Below are 24,290 nucleotides of genomic sequence, written 5' to 3' on the forward strand. Positions count from 1 at the left end.
TAACCCCTGAACTATACTGTCTCCAGGAGAACTTCACAGTGACCCCTGATGGATGCCTGTTAATATTATGAGAAGGGCATATCAAGGGAGGGCAGGGGGCCAAAGCTCCACAAGCATAGTTGATTGATAGATGGAGAGGGGCTGTAAAAAGAAATTTACATTGCCCAGGAGGCCCAGATACCCTCTCCCTCACTTTAATGAGTGTCGGTCTCTGTTTGTACAAACCATTCGTTGTTGCCTACTGAAAGTGGTGGTTGGTTGTCTCTTTTCTGCAGCCCTTGAGTCTGGATTTTTTTTTTTTTTTTAAGATTTATTTATTTGACAGAGAGAGAGTGAGAGAGCCCAAGCCGGGGGAGTGGCAGAGGGAGAGGGAGAAGCAGGTTTCCCACGGAGCAGGGAGCCTGATGGGGGCTTGATCCCAGGACCCTGAGATCATGACTCAAGCCAAAGACAGACACTCAACCAACTGAGCCACCCAGGCGCCCCGACTGTGGGTTTTTAAGTAGGTTTTATTGACAAAGGAGTTCCCAGTATTAACTCTGTGATGTTCCCCTGCCAAATAAACTCTTCTTAGTCCCCTGCCTTCCAAACATTTCAATTAATAGGAATGCCAGAGCTGTACATGCCAGCACACATGTACAACACCATGAAGGCCTTGTCTCTTCTCATGCTCCTGGAGAAGTCCCTCAGAATTCACACCATCATCAGCTGGTAATGCTATTGCAGCACTCCTGGGATCAAGATTCTTTGCAGAGGGTTGTTTGGAGTGGGCAGTGCCCTGAAGAATTGGCTCTCTGTAAAGGGTCTTTGTCCTTTGTAGTCTAATATTTGTGTAACTTACTTTTTTAAGAAAAAGTTTTTTCACATATATTATTTAATGGGATCCTCCAAAAAATTCCATAAGGTCGGAGGCTGGGAAGAGATGATAGTCTTCATTTGGGAGAGAGTAAACTGAGGCAACAGGTGATATGACTTGCCCAGAGTCACACACTAAGGATGGCAGAGCCTGGCTCAGTCTCAGCTGCCCTGCCTTTGGCAAGTCACGGTATCTCTCTGCGTCTTGCTGTTACCTATAGAGTAATGAGAGTGGAATAGATGCTCTGTAGGGGTCTTTTCAACTCAGTCATCATGTAATACTAAAATTCAGAGGAATCCTTTTCCCTGAAAGATTGGGTTATCAAGACTCCTGAATTTTGGGACAGCTGGGTGGCTCAGTCGGTTAAGTGTCTGCCTGGGGCTCAAGTCATGATCCCAGGGTTCTGGGATTGAGTCCTGCATCGGGCTCCTTGCTCAGCGGGGAGCCTCCTTCTCCCTCTGCCTGCAGCTCCCTCTGCTTATGCTCTGTCTCTCAAATAAATAAATAAGATCTTAAAAAAAAAAAAAAAAGACTCCTGAATTTCACATTTGCATGCATCCTGGAATAGGACTTCATTATCTCCCAGCGACCAAGGAGTGTATCTCTCTTATCTCCCTCCCTATATCACAGTGTTTTTTGGAAGGGCTTCCTCTCCTATGCTCCTTAGGGACATCATTATACTAAGAGGCAAAATACTGTTGTAAGTGTAACAATGTATTTGCCTCAAAGCCTGTGGCTTGTAACTTCTTTTCAGTGCACTTCGCTATAACAATGGTAGCTGAGATCAACAGAGCAAGTACGGAGTCTGGCACTGTACCAGATGTTTGACATGTATTATCTTACTTACTCTTCAAAACCACCTGAAGAGGTAAGTATTGTTATCATTATTCCCATGTTACAGAATGGACAGGTTGGAGATGTAAAAGCACTTACTCAGGATCACATACCTCATTAGGTGATGGGTCTGGATTCAATCCCCTGCAATATCTCAGCAGCTCTTAACTGCTACACCAACACCCCATGGCTTCTCCTAGGAGAAAGGGGGATTGTATTATGCACACGTTATTTCCTCTAAAAACTTACTATGTAATATTTAAGACAGAAAAAAAAGGCACATTATGCAGATAGCAACAAATTCCTCCAGATAGAGAGGGCCAGGAGGAAATAAGGCAACATTAGAAAACTCAGTAATAGTTTATTATCCAGTGTCACCTATGTGTCCAGCATTACGTTCAGCAAGCCTAACTAAAGATTAGTATCGGAGGACCTTGCTCAAAGGAAACCACAGAAAGTGGCTTAGTTTGGTTTAGAAACTAGGTTTGGCTTAGAGCAGAGGAAAGTCATTTAGTCTGCTACAAAGAAATGAATCTGTTTACAAGGACAAGGTAAAAAAGAATGTCATTATTTAGAACTGTATTTTGTAAGCATCACAGACAAAAAGCAGCTAGGGTGGTGGCTTTGGGTAGTGAAAAAGGCTCTATCCCAGGAGCCAGTCACCCTTTCATCAATCAATCATTTTCTGAGGGCTATGTCTAATGAGGTATGGATGCTACTGAAAACCAGGTAGGCAGGTCGCTGCCCTCCCGGCGATTATAGTCTGGTGAGAATATTGCCGTCCTGAGTCACCGCCAAGCTCTAGCTATGTGACCTTGGACAAGTACCTTTTCCTGCCCCAATTCTGCAAAATCAATGGGCGGATCTGCCACTCAAATTCCCAGCCCCCGGCGTATCCCCGGCCCCCGGGGCCGGGAGGAGGGTGGGCGAGGCGCCCTGGCCCTGCGCTGCGGCGAGCCGGACGCGGGGGGCGCCGCTCAGGCCCGGAGAGCGTTCGCGTTCCGAAAGCGCTTGTCCCTCGCGGCGCCCCGTCGGCTCCGCCGCCGCCGCCGCCGCCGCAGCCGCCCGCGGAGCCGGAGGAGGCGGAGCTGGAGCTGTCCCGGCTCCCGAGCGGGGAAGCAGGCGAGGAGGCGGCGCGGCGGGCCCTGGCAGAGGATCGGGCGGGGCGGCGGGGGAGGCTGGCAGGCGGTGCCGGCAGCGCTGGGAGAGCGGCTCCGCGGGGTAGGCGCTCCCGGCGAGAGGTGTCCGCTCCATGCGTGCGGGCCGAGTCCGGCCCCTGCGAGCCGCCGACATGAAGAAAGACGTGCGGATCCTGCTGGTGGGAGAACGTGAGTCCGCGCGCCGGGGCCACCGCAGCCCCTGCCGCCCCGGGCCTGCTCGCCCCTCTCCGCTCCCTCGGGCCTCCCAGCCCCTTAGCTCTCCCCTTCCCGCGGCCCGCAGGCGGCCCTCAACCTCTCACCTCACCCGGGCCCTGCTAACACCTCCGGCCCCTGACCCCCAGTCGTCCTCGCAAGCCTTGTCCCCCTGAGCCTCTGACCGCCGGCCTCATCCCTCCGAAGGTCCTCTCCTCCTTTTCCGCTTGGAATCCTTTCCTCCTGGGCCTCACAGCGTTTCCGAGGCCGCTTCCTTTTCAGACCCTCTTGTCTTCCGTGGAGATTCGCTTGTCACTGCCAGGCAGGTGCTGGAACAGGCCGACTGACCAATTGGGATGGCGTGAACCGGCTCCCGGGGAGGCTAGGGGGAGGGGTGCACAACTGTTCGACTTGCCGGCAAGGTCAGGGTTCTGCTTTTTTGTGTGTGTGCGCTCAATCTTCCCACCCTCTAGACATTCACCTGTTTCTGGCGTTACTTGCTCTTTGCGTTGGAATAACTCCTGGTATCCCCGATATTTCCTCAAAAATTACTCTTAACTTCAAGTTAGACAAGTGCTCAATGCATTAATAATTATCTGGGGAGGGTCCTTTAGTTGAGAGAATTATTGTCACCAAAAGCCAAATCCCCCCCCCGTCCTTTTAAGCATTATTTATTGTATAGCTACTTGGTAGTTAATTTATAAAAGGCACACAGGAGATCCAAACTGACACATACACAGAAGACCCCCTAGAAATTCTTAGATTTCACCTTTTGAAGATATAATAAAGGAGAAATGCCTTCTGTTCACTGACCTGGGGACAGAACAACAGGGACTTCTTGATATCACTTGGCTAGTTGCATGACTCATTTGGTAGGACTAAAATAGGAAAGTGGGCTGGAGGACTGAATTGCTTGTTTACACATTAGTTAATGTTTTGAAGCATTCTGTTTCAAACCCCATTTCATCCTAGAGTAGCCCCTCCAGGTCACTCTGATGCACTCCCAAGGAAGAAAGCTAACACATTTTTACCCTCTTCTGTAGTGTTCTTTGATATTCATTGAAATCTCTGTTCACCTGCTGTTTGGAGAAGTCTTTAAAATCAGAATTTGGAAGTAAGCTTGGCTTGACACAGTTTACTTTTTGGTTTGCAGTTGTGAATTTTAGTCTTTATTTTTAACTATATCTTAATCTGTATTTTGCATGGATTTCCTTGACAAAGTTCAGGAAGGTGTTACTTAACATACGATTCATACCTGATGCATTTGGAATAAGGTAGGGAAAGTGAGTAGATGAGCCACTTAAGAAGCTGATCCTTAACTGTGTAATAAAATAGTTTTATAGTACAGTAATTGCAATACTAATTTTCTGAAAGCAAAAATCCTATGTTTTGGTTTTACTTTTGAATATAGGAAGCAATTACATATAATTAGTCTGTGAAACATCTAAATAGAAATGCTATATATATGTAAGATATATTGTTCAGCCTTAGGGCATTTAAATTAAAATGTTAACAGTATTATTTAGAAATACATAAAAGAACTCAAAATTTGTTAGAAAAATTAAAAGCCATGTCCTGCAGATATGAAAGCAAATAGGAGAGTTGAGAAAAGTGTGCATGCGTGAGCTTTTTGATCACAGGGAGAACCTGACCTAAAAGAAAGCCTTAGTTTTTAAAGAAGACATTTTTCTTGAAAAGGTTTGTTCCAAAAACTTTTAGGCCAGTTACCATAGATATAATTTTTTTCACATTTAAAAATATTAGAATTATACTTAATGTGAAATATGTAATTTTAATTAAATTAAAAGCTGGTATTTTGGGGGGAAATGTTTGAAGCATTAGAAGATTTAATGTAAATATTTGACAGCTGCTAGCCTAGCTATACCACTTTAAATGCTGGGTAAACATAAATGTGACCAAGGCTATTTTAATAAATAAAAAAATACGGGATGCCTGGGTGGCTCAGTTGGTTAAGCGTCTGCCTTCAGCTTAGGTCATGATCCCAGGGTCCTGGGATCGAGTCCCACATGGGGCTCCTTGCTCAGCGGGGAGCCTGCTTCTCCCTCGGCCTGCCCCTCTCCTGCTTGTGCTCTCTCTCTGACAAATAAATAAATAAATAAAATCTTAAAAAATATATAAATAAATAAGAATAAATTGGTCTAACACATGGATTTATCAGGAAACCCACTTTTTAAGGTAAAAGTGGTAGTAATTTAGTTTTCATTTTAAGATGGTTAAGGGGAATGGGAAAGGAAAAAAAAAAAAAGGAGCATCGTCTCTGGTATTTTTGTAAAGCTGTTCCTTCTCTATCACTTCAGTACATTTTACTGCTGTTACTGTCCCTGAACCACACAGCAGCATCTTCATTCACTGAAACTCCCAAATAGTTGTGAATGGTTTCAACATTCTGTTGGCTAAACCTATACTGTACTCGAGAGGTGAAATGGATCTTTTCTTGGCCCATCCAGAATCTGGATTCTGATCCATCCAGGCTTAAATGCGAACTAATTGCTTACTGTCTCTTTAGTTTTCAGATCAAAGAAGTTAGATTGTCTATAAATTTTAAGGTATTTATTTACAGAGAAAGCCGAAGTGTTTTAAATATCATTTGCACCTTATCTTAATAATATTGAACATAATGGGGATCATTCAGGCCACGTTAAAAGTCAGTTGCCATTCTTTAAACAAAACAAAAATTTTTAAATCATTAAAAATGCAACCACGCAAAACTTAGTTCTTCAGATTATGATTTTTCATGGTCAGATTATTTCACCAGAATATGTATTTAACTAGATTTGCATTACTGTGCTTAACAAATGTCCTTGTTGCAGTAAAATTAGCATGAACCTTAATGACCTTTTATCTAAATCATGTAGCTACATTAAAAGTACACAAGATTTAGTTTTAGTGAAGTCTTGTTTTTAAATTGAAATGTTTGTCTTTACCGGTCAAAATAATTGAGAAAGTGGAACTGTTATCCTCATTTTAAATGAATCTGATGGCTCTTACTCAGTATGTCCAACTGATTAGCTTATCGAAACTAGTTCAAGCCAAACTAGCTAAGACTTCGATTGGCTCTGGCCTAGGCTTTTGTAGTATCTCTCCTTAACTGGTCTCTCTGCTTCTAATTCCGTCTATTCTGTATGTAGCAGGCAGAGTCATCTTTAAAAAAATATCTCAGATCCTGTTACCCATTTTTAAAATTCTTTGATGATTTCTATTTTGACTTAGAATAAAGTCCAAACTCTTTTTTTATTTTAAAGATTTTATTTATTTATTTGACAGAGAGAGACACAGTGAGAGAGGGAACACAAGCAGGGGGAGTGGGAGAGGGAGAAGCAGGTTTCCTGTTGAGCAGGGAGCCCGATGGCGGGGCTCGATCCCAGGACCCTGGGATCATGACCTGAGCCGAAGGCAGACGCTTAATGACTGAGCCACCCAGGCGCCCCTAAAGTCCAAACTTTTTAATGCAGGCCTGCAAAGTCTATCACAATCTGGCCCTTGTTTCACTCTTGTACTGCTCTCTACTGCTTTCTGGACAAGAAGGCCTTGACTTAGGTGATTCTTTCCTGCATATTTGTTCACTTGTTTTTTGGGTTGGATAGTAAGCTTCATGAGGGCAGAGGCTTTGTCTTGTTCATTGCTATATCCCCAGTGCCTAGAGTAGGCCTGGCATAAAGTAGGCGCTCAAATACAGTTGACCCTGAACAACATGGGTTTGAACTGTGTGGGTCCATTTATATGGGGATTTTTTACGGTACAGCACTATAAATGTATTTTCCTTATGATTTTCTTAATAACATTTTTTTCTCCAGTTTACTTTATTGTAAGAATACAGTATATAGTACATATAACATACAAAATATGTATTAATAGACTATGTCATCAGTAAGGCTTCTGGTCAACAGTAGTTATTAGTAGTTAAGTTTTTGGGGAGTCAAAAGTTATCTGAGGATTTTGGACTGCTGGGGATATGGGGAGTTGGTTGGTGCCTCTAACCTCTGCATTGTTCAAAGGTCATCTGTAGTTTTTTGTTTTTGTTTTTTGAGAGAGAGCGCGCGCAAGAGAGCTTGGGAGGGGGGGCAATGGAGAGGGAGAGGGAAAGAGAGAATCCCAAGCAGACTCCATGCTCAGTGCAGAGCTGGACGCGGGGCTCAGTCTCACAACCCTGAGATCATGACCTGAGCCGAAATCAAGAGTGGGACGCTTAACCCTCTGAGCCACCGGGTGCCCCAAGTCATCCATAGTTTTTGAAAGAATGAATGAATTCAAGTTAGTTCCATTTATTTAGCCTTTACTTGTTTTCCAAACCAGTCCTCTTAGTCATAAACATTTGACCATTCTCCTTCCTTTTTTTTTTTTTAAAGATTTCATTTATTTTTTAACAGAGAGAGAGACAGCGAGAGAGGGAACATAAGCAGGGAGAGTGGGAGAGGGAGAAGCAGGCTTCCCGTGGAGCAGGGAGCCCGATGTGGGACTCGATCCCAGGACCCTGGGATCATGACCTGAGCTGAAGGCAGATGCTCAACGACTGAGCCACCCAGGCACCCCGACCATTCTCCTTTCTTAAATCCAATCTGATGTGTGGTTATTGTTAGCATTTGAGGGCAGCGTTCGTCCAGTGTCTTGTTCCAGGTCCTTAGCTTGGTTTTGCCTGGGAGATTCCTGTGTTCTGGCAATAAAGTAGACCAGTGACTTCTAATGACAGTGTCATGTCTATTCTGTGTCTTGGCTGCCAACAGTTACATTTCTTGCCAAGAGGTCAGCTTCTCCTTGAAACACCAGAGGTCATCTTAGTAGGATCAGGAAAGATTCCTCAAGCATACGATAGGAATAAGAATCAAAGAAACTTCAGTAATAAGCTAGCATTTATGTTAGAAAAAAAACTTTCTACAGTCCCTTTAAAGCCATATTGCTTTCCATTCTGATCTTTGTTAAATGATATTTGAAGATTAAACTCCTCCAGTTTCAGTTATACTGTGTTTAGTACCTGGGTGATATTTGTGACTAAGGATGTTCAAGCATAGTCTAAAGAGTCTCTTCTCTTCATAGGGAGTCTATATCATTCTCACATAGGTATTACGACCAGTCTTTTTGTTCCTCTGGCACCGGTTGGGCACTAGGGTTGATCTAGTTCAAAGGAGAGGGATAGACCGTAACATTTGTTCTTCTGCAGATAGTCTGCATATGGTCAATGAAATTTTCCTTTGGAACAGTACTCAGCTATTGCCCCAAATGCTAAAGTTTCCTAGTTAAAATTATAACTCATAGTCACCTTCCTCATCCCCGTATATTCTAATTACATAATTTAGGGAGAGCCAACAAAGCTTCGTAAGAAGTAGCAGATAAAAATGAGGAGTAGGTCCCTTTACCACTTGAAACACGGGGTGTTTGTTATCAAGAAAAATAGCCAATATGGCGGTTAGGATGGTAATTAGAACCAAAAAATGTTATTTCCGCTTCATGAATATTAGGAATTTGCTGTCATTTAGAACTAGATGTTCAAAAGATGTTATGAAAAGACAAAGAAATTTTTAGCCTGGATAAATCTAGATAATTTGTTCTATAGTGATGAATTATGTTTCCCATGGATGACCTACTTAGAAGCATGGAGTCCAGACAACACCGTGGCATGTTGTGTTGAACTGATCAGAAGTCCTTCCCTCTTCTGGGATAATTGTGACCATGCCTTTTGTTTTTATAGATTACTTCAGTGTTTCTCAGGCAAAATAGAGGAAGTAGAGACCATTAGATGGCTGGCTAACAATAATTTTTTGTCCTCCATATTAATATTTATGTTAAATATTTTTCAGTTACATTTTTACATATTATATTTTATTGAATTTATACTTATTATAAAATTATGTAAGTATATTATATATGATATATTAAATATAAAATTTAATTGGTACGGTAATTAGAGAAGTTTGTTCCTTCATGGAAATTATTTTTTGGAGTAGTTGAAAATATGTAGTGTTTATACTCAGATCTGCCATTGTCGAGGGGCCTTTTGGATTGTAGGCCTATTTAAATAGTTTTTAAAATTTAGTGTTCTAAAATGTTTTCCTTGTTTTTAAGATACTCATTTATTTCTCAATTAAAATTAGGCTAAAATTGGGGCCCCTGGGTGGCTCAGTTGTTAAGCGTCTGCCTTCGGCTCAGGTCATGATCCCAGGGTCCTGGGATTGAGCCCCACTTCGGGCTCCCTGCTCCGCGGGAAGCCTGCTTCTCCCTCTCCGGCTCCCCCTGCTTGTGTTCCCTCTCTTGCTGTGTCTCTGTCAAATAAATAAATAAAATCTTAAAAAAAAAATTAGGCTAAAATTAGTGGCCTATTGTAATTTTAAACCTGCTGCTTCCCTATTTCTTTGATAGTCTCACTCAGGGTTAGGTGGTTAGGCCTTAAAGGAAGCAAAAAGCTCTAGTTTAGATTCACTGAAGCATTTCTTAACTAAATCACATCTGCCAATCTTTTATTAAAGTAGCTATCATCTTACTGCTCTTCCAAAAGGAAACCCAAAATGATACTAATGAAACTGTGCTCATTTTCTCCCAAGTTCCCTGTAATCTCTCTTGCTCTAATTTTGAACTTTTTTTAGAAGAGGAAATCACTCTTGGATTTTTATGTGGAAGAGATTCCTGTTCTTTGATTTTTAAAAGGCCTGCTATACAATTACTTCAGAAACTAGATGGAATTGTTATATTGCAGTGAGTACTAAACCACCTCAGATTTTTTAACAGGTAAGGCAGAATATGAATGAGTAAATAAATAAAAGTACCACACTCTAAGTGGCAGTATCCATATAAATAAATTGAATGATTCCCACTTTTGGTATCACTGATTGTAGGTCTGTATGATCAAACGTAAGTAAAGCTCTTTAATTGTTGTAGTGTTTACAGTGCCCTTTCTCTTGCCAAGGGGTGTCTTTCTCTGTCCCTGAGGCCTGCCCTGTTGGAATAGACCTGGTGGCAGGTTTGTACTCTGGCGGAAGGAGCCCGTTGCTGCACTGGTGGCCACAACTGCCTTGTTGAGCCAAGCTGTGAAGAAATCGGAATTTCCTCAGAATGTTGGTCTTTCCCTTCTGAAAATATCCCTGGGAATGTAAAGGGGTCCATGGGAAAAGCAGAAAGGGACAATGGCCAGGAAAAGGGCTGTTCTCATGAGTTTTTGGTTGTGGTGAGGGAGGGGACTGTAAAGGTAACAGGGACCACCTGTTGAAGGCCTGCGTGGTTGTGATTATGGAGCAGTAAGTCCTTAGCTTCCTTGGAAACGAATAGGCCTTTTAATGTTGGTGTTTTACTTCATTTTGATCATTTTTGTTGAAGGTTTCCAGCTGTGGATTAAGTTAGGTTTCTTCTGAAACTGGTGAGGGCTTTGGAGTGGTGGGATACAAGCAGAATTTTAAAAAAGTAATTCTGGGGGTGCCTGGGTGACTCAGTTAAGCATCTGCCTTCTGCTCAGGTCATGATCTCAGGGTCCTGGGATTGAGCCCCAAGTTGGGCTCCCTGCTCAGTGGGGAGCCTACTTCTCCCTCCTCCTGCTCGTGTGTTCTCTCTCTCCCCCCCAGATAAATAAATAAAATCTTATTTAAAAAATTAATAAAAAAGTAATTCTAGGGGTGCCTGGGTGGCTCAGTCGGTTAAGCAGCTGCCTTTGGCTCAGGTCATGATCTCAGCGTCCTGGGATCGAGCCCCACATCGGGCTCCTTGCTCAGCGGGGAGCCTGCTTCTCCCTCTCCCACTGCCTGCCTGCCGCTCCCCCTGCTTGTGCTCTCTTGTCTCTGTGTCAAATAAATAAAGTCTTAAAATAAATAAATAAATAAAAAGGTAATTCTAAAAAGGGGATTGCGAGAGGAATCAAGGTCTGAAGGGTATTAAGGCAGGCAGATTTCTCCAGGACCAAGCAAGAATGAGACTTGTTTCCCTTTGGGTACCAGGGAGCATCTGAGTTATTGAGCATCTGATTCATTTTTCCCATTCTTAACATAGTTGATCAAGGATAAGAATGTAGAGATGTGGGGCGCCTGGGTGGCTCAGTCGTTAAGTGTCTGCCTTCGGCTCAGGTCATGATCCTGGGGTCCTGGGATCAAGCCCCGCATCGGGCTCCCTGCTCAGCAGGAAGCCTGCTTCTCCCTCTCCCACTCCCCCTGCTTGTGTTCCCTCTCTCGCTGTGTCTCTCTCTGTCAAATAAATAAATAAAATCTTAAAAAAAAAAAAAAAGAACATAGAGATGTGGAAGATGTCCAGGAGAGCTCTGCAGAAATGAACAGTTTTGGGGCGCCTGGGTGGCTCAGTCGGTTAAGCGTCTGCCTTCGGCTCAGGTCATGATCCCAGGGTCCTGGGATCGAGCCCCGCATTGGGCTCCTTGCTCCGCGGGAAGCCTGCTTCTCCCTCTCCCACTCCCCCTGCTTGCGTTCCCTCTCTCACTGTGTCATTCTCTGTCAAATAAATAAATCTTTAAAAAAAAAAAGAAATCTAACAGTTTCTGGGAACATCTGTGCTGGCGGTAGTTGTGGGATTTTGGAGACACTAGGGAAAAAGACCTCTCTACTTGGGTAAGAAAGACCCAGAAGTTCAAAGGCCACAGGAATTGTACAAGCACTGGATCTCCTGAAAGGTTTGTTGTTTTAAGTACCTGGGAGTTTTATTACTTACTAAAATAACGTATAGTACAGGGCCTGGTGGACTTGATTGGACGTCACAGCAGAGGCATCCTCCTGTCAGGTGACCCACAGGCAGCTCTGCTGTGTGTTGTCTTCAATCAGACATCACTCTTTGCAAGGAACTTTGTTAGGGCTCTTTCCCAAATGCATTCTTCTTACTCTGCAGTAGCCTCAGTTGCCAAGAGTAAAAAATAGGCAGGAGGTCCAAGCTCTAGGTTTTCTGATGCTGAAATAAGAAGGCAGTGGCTTGGTTCATTTTAAGATAACTATTTTGCCTCCATTGTGCATATCATGTGGAATTAGAATGGACTACTATGGATTTTGAGATGAATACTACCTTGAGCTAGCTGAAGGTTTGGGATTTCTGGGACCCTAAACAAGGCCATGATGAAAGGAGTTATTTAAGGAAAAAAGTTATGAAATGCTGATTATAAGTCAGCAAGTTCTAGAAATTTCTGGACCCCATATTGCCTTGGTGAGTGGCACTTTGTTCTTATAGATAGATGAAGGTTCCTGACAAATCGCTTTCCTATACACAATTAAAATAGATAACAGGTACAGTTTGGGGATCTGTCTGCCATTGCTAGGATACCCTGAGGTACATTACTATAAGGTACATGTAATGTGCACTTTTTCATCTGTTACAGGCCACTCTTCTAAGGTGTGCTACATGATAGTGTAGATTAATCATTGATAGCACCTAGTCCTTTTTTTAATAAACAGAGTATAAACATTGATAGCATCTAGTCCTTTTTTTTTTTTTTTAACTGATGAGAAAATTGAGGCCCAGAGAGAGTCAGTGACAACTCAAGGTTATACTGCTAATTAGAAAGCTGATTCCCAAATCCAAATTTTCTGGCCCATTCTAGTGCTCACTTAACTCCTTTAATTTAAACTGTCATCATCATCATCATGACAACTACCATTTGTGTATTTAATGTTTGCCAGGTATTGTGCTGAGCATTACGTATCTGTCATCTTAATTAATCCTCTTACCAATTCAGCTGCAGCTGTTCAGCATTATATAGATGAATAAACTGAGGCTAGATGACTTGCCTGAGGAAACACAGCTAGTAAGCCCTGGGACTAAGATTTCTGTCCAGTCTTGGCTGATTCCAAAGCCTGTATTATTTTTTTCCCTTTTTGTGTGTGTGTGAAATATTTATATCAAAGGTATAAAGAATAATATAACAAATACCCATCACCTAGCTTGATAAAGAAAACATTACCAATCAGTTGAAGCCCCTTGCATTTCCTTCTCTTTCTCTCAAAAGTAACCAACCACTTCCCTAAATTTCAAATCTGTGCTCTTAACCACTAAGCCATAAGCTGCATTTACTAAGAGCATTTGCTAGGACCTAAGATTCAATAGTGAGCAAGAAAGACACATTCCCTGCCCTTGTGGAATTTCCCGTGGGTGATAATGAAATTCTTGTTCCTTAGTCTTTCCAGAGATACTCAGTAGCTGGTAGGAAAAGTAAAGTTTTCATCAAGAAGGTCTAGGAAGTCCTTTAGGAGATCACTGGTGATATGCTGGATGTTTGCCTAGGTGTTACGCACAGTACTGTTTTAAGAACACACATGTCTTAACTGATTACTCAGTTTTTCCTCCTTGAGACCAAACTATAAGCTTCTTTTATGAGCTTTTTGATTTTCTGCTATGTTTAGAGCAGAAAATATCCCTTTCCCTTCCCACCCTTACCTGCCCCCTTTCCCTTTTCTCAGGAGTGATTGAGCGTAGCACTTGGTCTGAACCTCTTCGTAGCAATTTTGTCTATCTTCTGTAATACATTTTCCATGTTATCCCCACAGAGGATGTAAGTTTAAGCTTTGTACTTGGAAGACAATCAGGTAAATACTTAGCAAATTAATTAATAGTAGGAGTCTGCACAAGGAAGATGGGTCATGTAAAAGCATTAAGTTAATACTCTGTATGATCTTCCCGTGTTTTTTCCCCTAGTTTGGTCCAGACATGGGCAAATATGCCAGAGTGGAACTCATACTCTTGGATAGAAGGTCTGTTACAGTGTTTCTCAGTTTTTTGAGCCATCACTACTTTTTATAAAAACAAAACTGTCGTGCCCTCTTCATTCTGGCAGTTTTCTGAGTGTTCTACAATTCAATTCAATTTTGACACTAACCACCCTGCGTTAGCATCAGATCCTACAAGTTAAAGTGCAACGTACCCAACAAGATTACCCTTACTTTAGACACCAACTGCAAGTGGGATCCCCAGACTACCCACACTTCCTCCTGGCTGACTACAAGTTTGGGGCTTCCTACAACCCCCTTAGGTTTGATAATTCACTAGAACAACTCACAGAACTCAGGAAAGTGCTGTACTTCCGGTTACACAAATGAACAGCCAGATTAAGAGGTACATAGGGCAAGGTCTTGAAGGGCCCTGAGCCGGGGAGCATCTGTCCCCTTGAAGTCAGAGTGTGCCACCTTCCTGGTTCATCATCAGGTTCACCAACTAGGAATCTCCCCTGAGCTTTGATGTCCAGAGTTTTTATATGCGGCTTCATTATGTAGGCATGATTGATTAAATCATTGACCATGTGATTGAACTCAATCTGTGGGCTCCTGGCCTCCCCCCCTGCCAGCTGCTAGGTTTTGGGGTGGGGCTGAAGGTTCCAACCCATTAATCACATGGTTGGTAACCAGTCCCCATCCTGAAGCTGTCTAGGCCCTCCCTTCTTCTTGATGGGTCATCTTATCAGGATAAACTCAAGTATGTTGAAACGGACTTTAACAAATGACACTCCTATCACACAGGAACTTCTAAGGGATTTTGAAGCTCTGCGTCAGGAACTGGGTGGGGATGAAGTCCAGATGGATTCTTTATTATATCACATCCTCCTTTAATATTATTGGAAATTTCAACATTAATTATTTTCTACTAAAGACAAACTGAACAGTAATTTTGGAATTTATTTTTCCCCTCAGAAGTTACCCTACTGTTCATAGCTCTTCAGTTGCTGGTAAGAAAAACTTTGAATGGGATAGTTCCAGAAGCTCCATGAGGTGGAACTTAATTTCCTAAATGGCAGGGCTGAAACAAAAGCAATGGTATTGTGCTTGGGCAAGGTGAAAGCAAGTCAAATAATTCAGTCTGGCTGATGTGCTAGAAGTCTTTCTCCCATTCATATAAAATTAGAAAATTCAATTCATTATCAAATATTTGATTATTATGTTAATGTAGACACATACACGTTAAGTATGCACCTTATATTCATAACAGTTTGATGTAAGTTATGTGGCACATAAGGAGTTCAAAGAAGGAAAGCGAGGCTGCAGTAGCCCTGGGACGTCTTTAGGGATGAGGTAGAATTTGCGCTGTCCTTGAGAGATGGTTAACATTTGGAAAAGCAGAGGAGTGAGAAGGAATGCTGTTTTAGATGAATAAACCATGTGAGGAGGCAAGATCCATCATAGCCTGTTTGTGCTTACGCAGAGCAGAATGGCCTTATTTGAGCAAATCGAGTATGTGGCAATAGTGGGAAATGAGATGAAATAGATGAGGTGGGATTCAATTATGCATGATTTTCAAAGGCCAGCAGAATGCTTCACCTTGATGTGGTAGGTAATTGAGAGTCAAGGCTTTTGATCAGATGAGTTAGAAAATGAAAAGATGTCTAAGAGAGAGGTGTTGGCATTTGTATTGCTGATGGATTTTAATAAGAGGAGAGGTTGGAGGGGGTAGAAAGTTGGGAATGGGAAGTGTTTCAGTAAAAGTACCGTAATTACAAGAAGGTGGGAACAGAGAGGAAGGAATTAATATTAAAAATTTCAAAGGAAAATTTGATAGAGCTTGAACACTCAGTACAGAGGAAGGGTAAATCAAGGATGGGCAGTTTTTGAGTTTCTGCTTTTTGTCCTGATGTGTAGAAAGAATGTTCTTTATTAGTGAAAATCTCATAAATCTGTTGGAATATAATCTCCATGAATGTGAAAAGAGGGAAGACCTAGTGCCATGATCAGGGGTATCCCCAGCACCTGGCATAGTGGCTGGTATATAGAAGTGCTCAAGAAATATTTGTTGAAGGGATGAAAGAATGCATTTAACATGCCAATCTTTAGGTAAATTTTAGTTGCCATCTGTAAAATTTTTTTTTTGAGTAGGCTCCATGCCCATCTTGGAGCCCCGTGTGGGGCTTGAACTCACAACCCTGAGATCAAGACCTGAGCTGAGATCAAGAGTTGGACACTTAACTGACTGAGCCACCCGGGCGCACCTGCCATCTATAAATTTAGAACATGCCAATTTCACTACCAAATGGTGACTTTTAAAGTAGTACTTGTTGGGACACCTGGGTGGCTCAGTTGGTTAAGCGGCTGCCTTCGGCTCAGGTCATGATCCCGGGGTCTTGGGGTCGAGCCCCGTGTCGGGCTCCCTGCTCAGTGGAGAGCCTGCTTCTCCCTCTCCCTCTGCCTGCCGTTCTGCCTACTTGTGCTCTCTCTCTCTCTGTCAAATAAATAAATAAATCTTTAAAAAAAAAATAAAGTAGTACTTGTTAACATTTTCTAGTAGCAAAAATTGTTTATATTTGTTGTAGAAAATTGGGAAAATATGCAAAAGTACAAAAACACAGTTACAATTACATTTACTTCAGAGATGACTGCTGTTGGTGTAGAGATCCTTCTGGGTTTTTTTTTTTTCCAGTGTGAATACATATTTATTTGTAAAATGAGGTCATATAGTAATCCTGATTTATACCTGCATAAATGTCATTTTTCGAAGTAAAATGGAACTATTTGAACCTCCAAATAATGACAGTAGTGGATTATAACACGTAGAATATTGTAGGAATCCATGAGACCATGCTGGTATGAATCAGAAGGGAGTTTTTCCTTAAAGTAGAATACAGAGTAATGGAGAAGGATTGCTAGAAATAGAAACATCACCATGTAGCAACCACTATAGCAACACAACACAAGAATCATGAATGGCTGCTAAAACCAATAGGTAAAAGTTTGATGAGAAACAGAATGTTTGCATAGTCTCAATGTATCTTCTCACAATTGATACTTATCAATTACAAAGGGAATGATAATAACCTGCAGACACCACCTCCTCCAAGTGATGATAGTTAACATCACCAGTAATGTGACAAATTAACATCCTCTCCCTTCTGTGATGCCCTGTGAGGGATACAGTATCATTTCTGCAGCATTCCTGCCCAGAATGCAAAACCTGAAATTAATCACGAGATAACATCATACAAACCAATTTGAGGGATAGTCTACAAATTAAATGACTTGTTTTTTTCAATGCTGAGGCCATGAAAGATAAAAAGGATTGAGGAACTCTTCCAGACTAAAGACTAAGGAGACATGACCACCAAATGCAACATTTGATCCTGGGGGAAGAAAAAGATTTTTCTTTTCTATAAAAGATGGTAATGGGACGAATGGTGAAATAAGGTTGACAGAGTAGATAACAGCACTGTGTTAGTGTTAATATCCTGATTTTGACAGTACACCGTGGTTATGGAAGAGAATGATCTTGTTAGGAAATTCATGCTAAGGTGCTTAGGGTTACATAAAGGGCCATCATGGTTTAAAAATAGAGTAGGGAGAGGGAGAGGAAAGGAATGATAATGCAAGTGTGGTATAATGTTAACATTTGAGGGATTTGGTTAAAGAATAGATATGACTCCTTTGTACTATTTTTGCAGTGTTTCTGTAAGTCTGATACTTTCTCAAAATAAGTTTAAAAAAAAGTGGAACTAGAGCTGCTGGATTGGTCACCAGTGAATCAGTGAATATTTTAATTAATTTATATAGTATTTATGTATGTACTGCTTGCTGACTTTAGGGGCTATCATTCATTCTCTGTATTATTGTCTTAATATTTTTTATTTTACTTTTTATAAGATTTTATTTTTTTGAGAGAGAGGGTGAGTGAGAGAGAGAGGGAGAGAGCACAAGCAGAGGGAGCGGCAGGTGGAGGGAGAGGGAGAAGAAGTAGGCTGCCCGCTAAACAGGGAGCCCAATTCGGGATCGATCCCAGGATCCTGGGATCATGACCTGAGCCAGAGGCTGACACCTAACAGACTGAGCCACCCAGGTGCCCCACATCTTAGTATTTTTTTTAAAGTATGTCATAGGAAATAGAACACTGGCTTAGCCATCAGAAGATGGGTTATTCTCTTAAGTCTGCAACTCATTTTTTAGTGAGACCTTGAGAAATCGCTGTTTCTGGGTCCCAGGTACTTCATCTGAAAATTTTTGCGGGGGGGGGGGCTGGATAAGCTGACATTGATAACTGGATTCTAGCAGTTCTGTGATGATGGGCTCTGGATTCACTGACATGGTTGGAACTCAGAGAAGTGTTATCTTATAGTCAGCTACTTGAAAAAGGCCCAAGCCTTCTCACACAAGTAAACTGAAAAGACTCTCAGAAATTGGAGCTAGAAGATACCTGTTGGACCATCTACTCTGAGCCTCCACTAGCGACACCCGACTTGTTTGCAGCACACCCTCTAAGTTGTTTTACCAGTACTCTTTTTTTCCAGCCATTCATTATTTTTCCGGAGACTTGACTTGTGTTTTTAGTCACCCTTTCTTTTAGTCATTTAAAAAAAGGAATGTGACTTTTCTTCACTTAAAAGTTTTCCAGTTCTTTCATATTTAGGCTTTACCTTTGGAAACCAATTTGCTATTATGGCAGAGATTAATAGGCAGGTGGATTGTTTTCCTTTAGAATCACAAAAGGATTTAGTTGATGCAGTTGACTGTATATGATCAGAAAGTGATGGGAATAGAAATGAAATTTACAAATGAAAATGAAGATTTTTAAGTTTGTGCATTAAAAATCTTACTAGGTTAGAAAATATAACAGGAAAGTTACTTTTGCTCTTATTAAGCTTTTCCATATGATACCCTAAAAAAGAAAGAATATAAGGATGTCCAAAGCAGACACACTGATCTTCTATTGGTGAGGATGTAAATTATTCTTTTTTAGAGGTGATTTAAAAATATTTATTAAAAATAAAGACGATTATGCATGCTAACTTGAGTTCACTTCTAGGAATTTATCCTGTAGAAATATTCATTGCAGCATTGTTCATAAAGCTGAAAACTTGAACAGTGCTCATTGTTAGGAGACTGCATTAATAAATTAGGACATGTCTTACGATGGATTCTTATACAACTGTCAAAGAATAATGTAAGAGGTTTTTTACATTAATATAAAATGGATTTCCTGTTGCTATTTTTAAAAATTGTGATAAAATATATAAGACGTATGATTCGACATTTTAACCATTTTTGAGAGTACGGTTAAAGGGCATTAAATACATTCACAGTGTTGTGTAATCATCAGCACTTTTTCTCTCTAGAACTCTTTCATCATGCCCAATTAAAACTCTGTGTAGATTACATAATAACTGTCCCTTCACCCCTCCCAGGAAATTTTTCCGTATGGACATGGAATACTGCCCAAGTACATAATTTAAATGATAAGGGAAGATTGTAAAATAGTATGAATGCTGTGATTCTGCTAGTAAACTGTGTGGTGAATTATTATAATAATATAAGTAAAGAAAAAATCTGGGAGGCTACATATACTAAACTGGTAAAGAGGGATTTGGGGGAAGATTTTTACTTTTATATTATATTTTGGTAATTTTTTTGTTTTAAACAATGGGCATGCGTAACTTTTCTAAGCAGAAAAAGAGATATACTTTAAGCATTGTACTAAAACTGGGTGATTTGGATGCCTCTGATTTTGGCTAATGAATAACAGACTCTGCTGTGTGGTTGCTGAATTTGAGCTTATGTAGAACCTAAACACTTTATTAGTAAAATAATGATGTTTGTTTTCACAGCTAGAGTTGGGAAGACATCATTGATTATGTCTCTGGTCAGTGAAGAATTCCCAGAAGAGGTAAACATTTTTATGTCTTGTCTATATTTAAAATCTTTTAAATTTATCAAAATTGAGTTAAAGTGAAATAAATTCTGCACTTTTTTGGCATGTGTTTTCCTTCTGACAGTTGTGGCTTTAAAAGGGCTCATATTAGTTTACACAAGACATCCCTGAAACGTAGTGCAGGAGCAAGAATCAAACTAGATCTGAGTTCACCTAAGTCCTTTGCTTTTCCTCCTTTTGATCTTGGCTAGGACATTTGTCATCTCTGTGCCTTAGTGGTCTCATCTGTAAAATGGGAGCTGGAAGGGATATTAGAGATCATCAAAGCTGTTAATCCTTTCCTAAAAATAAAATGTTATTCATAACCCCAAAATATAAAACAGGTGAGTATTCCTTTAGTTGAAGTAAGGGCTTGAAACGTCTGGCTGGCTCCCCACCTGCCTTCCGTCTGACACTCCCCAGTCTTTGAGGCATTAGAACCCCTAGGATTCTGACACGCATATTTGCGAACCTTTAATATTATCCATTGCATCATTTTACAAATGGAGAAACTAATTCATACCACCTCTGCCTACCTCAGAGGGTTGTTGTGTGTCTCAAATGAGGTAGGCTTAATAATAGTAGAGTACCACCAAAAGTAAGGTGGTTTTATGATTACTGGCAATATATTTGTGTTCCAGAATGAGGGACTGTTGGCTGAGGCCTTATTTATTTATTTTTTTCTTTAAAAAAATTTTTTTATTGTTATGTTAATCCCCATACATTACATCATTAGTTTTAGATATAGTGTTCCATGATTCATTGTTTGTGCATAACACCCAGTGCTCCATGCAGAACGTGCCCTCCTCAATACCCATCACCAGGCTAACCCATCCTCCCAACCCCCTCCCCTCTAGAACCCTCAGTTTGTTTTTCAGAGTCCATTGTCTCTCATGGTTCTTCTCCCCCTCCGATTTCCCCCCCTTCATTCTTCCCCTCCTGCTACATTCTTCTTCTTCTTTTTTTCTTTCTTCACATATATTGCATTATTTGTTTCAGAGGTACAGATCTGAGATTCAACAGTCTTGCACAATTCACAGTGCTTACCAGAACACATACCCTCCCCAGTGTCCATCACCCAGTCACCCCATCCCTCCCACCCCACCCCCCACTCCAGCAACCCTCAGTTTGTTTCCTGAGATTAAGAATTCCTCATATCAGTGAGGTCATATGATACATGTCTTTCTCTGTTTGACTTATTTCGCTCAGCATAATACCCTCCAGTTCCATCCACGTCGTTGCAAATGGCAAGATCTCATTCCTTTTGATGGCTGCATAATATTCCATTGTATATATATACCACATCTTCTTTATCCATTCATCTGTTGATGGACATCTTGGCTCTTTCCACAGTTTGGCTATTGTGGACATTGCTGCTATAAACATCGGGGTGCACGTAGGACTGTTGGCTGAGGCCTTATTTAAAGTTAGAATTTTGTTTTGGGGAATGGGATTGATGCAAATGGGATGAACACTATTTATTCTCTTCACATAGTTGGTATATTAGCCCCACAGTTTGCATTTCCCCTTTCTTTACTCTTGTTTAGTTAAGAATATGTGTATAATTTCATTGTTCAGACAGGAATTTGGTATATTATATGGTAGTGTTTTCAACAATTACAAGTGCCACATAACCATTAATTGTTTCTTTTGCTTTTTTTCCCTCTTAAATAAGATACTGGAATAAGTAATTACTTAATTTGTGAAATAAAGTGTATCATCATATGATCACTTGGAGTATAATACCTAAAGGCTTTCTGTGATCATTTAACTGAGTTTAGAATTGTCATTTTAGCATAGTCCTCTTGGGTATGGATAAGAGGTTTTTAATTGGCTTAAAAAATCATAGAGTCTTTCTAAAAAATGGAATCATTAAATACAAGGCTTATGTAGCCAATCAGTTATCTTCTAGAAGAAATTAGTTTTGATAATTTATTGTTTTATTTGAGAGTTGCTTTGGATTAACATAGCTCCTCATTTGTAGCGTGTCTTAAGCATCAACAAAATGGAATGAAAACAGCATTTTAAAAATCAAATGTTTGAAACACCGAATTAATTTAAGTATTGTTTTAGGCTGCGTTACATCTGAAGTATCCTTAATATGTCCTTAATATGTCCTGTGCTCACACAAGTAGAAATGTGCATGCTTTTTTAAAAGAAGTGTTTATCGGGGCACCTGGATGACTCAGTCAGTTGAGCATCCAACTCTTGATCTCAGTTCAGGTCTTGATCTCAGGGTCGTGGATTCAAGCACAAAAATAAGCATTTAAAAGTGTAATAAATCTGTTAACAAGTTTGATTGATAATATCCAAAGGTTTTTTTTTTCTTTTCTTTTCTATATTTTTTTGCAAATGAAGGTTCCTCCCCGAGCAGAAGAAATTACCATTCCAGCAGATGTCACCCCTGAGAGAGTTCCAACACACATCGTAGATTACTCAGGTAATGAATATCCTCTTGTGGGTGAAGCTGCAGGGTTAATTTAATAGTCCTCAAAAAAGGTGTACATACTGAGCTTTAAAAAGTGTTCCAGGATAAGTGTTCCTTTTTCTCTAGCAATAAATAATCATTTACTATTCTTGTCTCATTTATATCTCCTTGCCAACCCCCACCCCACACGCCATATAAAGCCTCCATCTTGTAGTTCTCTGTCCCAGATTTACTAAGTTGGGTTCCATAATAATGAAAAGGAAGGAGTGATGGTAAATGACAAGTAGTAGATAAATCATTATCCTCCTTGACTTGGCATGTTTGCAGAGGTAAGTTCTGGATTAATTTTGTTATCAGGGATTCAGGAATTCTGAATTTGAGAATTTGTTGAGTTCTAAATTTGTTCTTTAATTTATCAGCCTTTGTCCCCTCCCCCAAATAATAGTTAAAACAGTCATCAGCTTGCTTACATTATATGATAATAGAAGCACATTTGTATTGCTTTTAATAATTTAAAATTTTTCTACCCACTAGTACTTTTTTTTTCTTTCAAAGATTTTATTTATTTATTTGACAGAGGGAGAGAGAGAGAGAGAGTGGCAGGCAGAGGGAGAAGCAGGCTCCCCGCTGAGCAGAGAGCCCAATGTGGGGCTTGATCCCAGGACTCTGGGATCATGACCTGAGCCAAAGGCAGATGCTTAACTGACTGAACCACCCAGGCACCCCTAGGACTTACTTTTTATTTTTATTTATTTATTTTTTAAAGATTTTATTTATTTATTTGAGAGAGACAGAGGTATTGACAGAGAACACGAGTGGGGAGGAGAGGGAGAAACAGGCTCCCCGCTGAGCAGGGAGCCTGATATGGGACTCGATCCCAGGACCCTGGGATCATGACCTGAGCCGAAGCGCTCAACCCACTGAGCCACCCAGGTGCCTTAACACTTAACTTTTTATTTTTTATTTTATTTTATTTTTTTAAGATTTTATTTATTTATTTATTAGAGAGAGAGAGAGAGAAACAGCATGAGAGGGGAGAGGGTCAGAGGGAGAAGCAGGCTCCCCGCTGAGCTGGGAGCCCAATGTGGGACTCGATCCCAGGACTCCGGGATCATGACCTGAGCTGAAGGCAGATGCTTAACCAACTGAGCCACCCAGGCACCCCAAGGACTTAACTTTTTAATCACTAAATTATTTTGCTCTGTTCTGGGACTTCTTTTTAAAAAAAAAAAAAAGGGAGGGGTGACTGGCTGGCTCAGTTGGTAGAGAGTGTGACTCTTGATCTTGGGGTTGTGAGTTCGAGCCCCACGTTAGGAGTCAGTTGTAACAGATGTTCCACTCTGATGGGGTATGTTCGTAATGTGGGAAGCTATGTGGGGGCAGGAAGTATATGGGAAATCTCTGTGCCTTCCACTCAGTTTTGCGGTGCATTTAAAACTGCTCTAAAAAATAAAATCTGGGGGTGCCTGGGTGGCTCAGTCATTAAGCGTCTGCCTTCGGCTCAGGTCATGATCCCAGGGTCCTGGGGTCGAGCCGCGCTTCGGGCTCCCTGCTCCGCGGGAAGCCTGCTTTTCCTTCTCCCACTCCCACTGCTTGTGTTCCCTCTCTCACTATGTCTCTCTCTGTCAAATAAATAAATAAAATCTTAAAAAAAAAAAAAAAAAATCCAGGGGCGCCTGGGTGGTTCAGTCATTAAGCGTCTGCCTTAGGCTCAGGTCATGATCCCAGGGTCCTGGGACCGAGCCCCGCATCGGGCTCCCTGCCCTGCGGGAAGCCTGCTTCTTCCTCTCCCACTCCTCCTGCTTGTGTTCCTGCTCTCGCTATCTCTCTCTCTCTGTCAAATAAATAAAATCTTTAAAAAAAATAAAAATCTGTTTGTAAGCATGGCATAACTACATTGGTAATACTTTGTTTTCCTAAGCTGGTATCCTACATATTCTAAAGGTGAAATACTAGGACTGAGCAGTCCAATACATACGACTATTGAACACTTAAAACCTGGCTAGTCTAAGCTGAAATGTGCTGTAAGTATAAAATACAGGTGGAATTAGACTTGGTGTGAGAAAAAGAATATAAATCTCAATAATTCTCTTGTTGAGTACATGTTGAAATTTTAATATTTCTGATATCTTGGGTTAAATAAAAATGTACTTTTACCTGTTCCTTTTTACTTTTGTGGGGGGGAGAGGGGCACAGAGAAGCAGGGGGAGAGAATCTTAAGCAGGCTCCATGCCCAGTGCAG

General features: G+C 41.0%; 1 protein-coding gene and 1 long non-coding RNA gene across 13 annotated transcripts in view; one reads left to right on the forward strand and one right to left on the reverse strand.

Moving 5' to 3' along the window:
- Positions 1 to 2,748, reverse strand: part of LOC118551247 (uncharacterized) — a 16,602-nt gene extending 13,854 nt beyond the window's left edge. Inside the window, exons 1-2 of one of the 6 annotated variants that reach the window (XR_013444346.1) lie at positions 2,518 to 2,747; positions 1,804 to 1,886 (exon numbers count right to left, since the gene is read on the reverse strand). This is a non-coding gene — a long non-coding RNA (uncharacterized LOC118551247). Of the gene's footprint in view, positions 1 to 1,803; positions 1,887 to 2,517 lie in introns of all 6 variants that reach the window. The other 5 variants (XR_013444349.1, XR_013444352.1, XR_004924974.2 and 2 more) reach the window with 5 other exon arrangements.
- Positions 2,749 to 2,817: 69 nt separating this feature from the next.
- RHOT1 (ras homolog family member T1) overlaps positions 2,818 to 24,290 on the forward strand; it is a 61,385-nt gene continuing 39,912 nt past the window's right edge. For all 7 annotated transcript variants that reach the window (XR_004924972.2, XR_013444337.1, XM_036116909.2 and 4 more), the window contains exons 1-3: positions 2,818 to 3,018; positions 19,538 to 19,596; positions 21,979 to 22,060. Coding sequence is in view for 5 of the 7 variants with exons in the window: in XM_036116909.2 (XP_035972802.1) it covers positions 2,943 to 3,018; positions 19,538 to 19,596; positions 21,979 to 22,060 (217 nt within the window). In the remaining 2 variants the exon portion in view is untranslated. The remainder of the gene's footprint in view (positions 3,019 to 19,537; positions 19,597 to 21,978; positions 22,061 to 24,290) is intronic.

Source organism: Halichoerus grypus, chromosome 2 (assembly GCF_964656455.1).
Source record: "Halichoerus grypus chromosome 2, mHalGry1.hap1.1, whole genome shotgun sequence".
Taxonomy (NCBI): Eukaryota; Metazoa; Chordata; class Mammalia; order Carnivora; family Phocidae; genus Halichoerus; species Halichoerus grypus.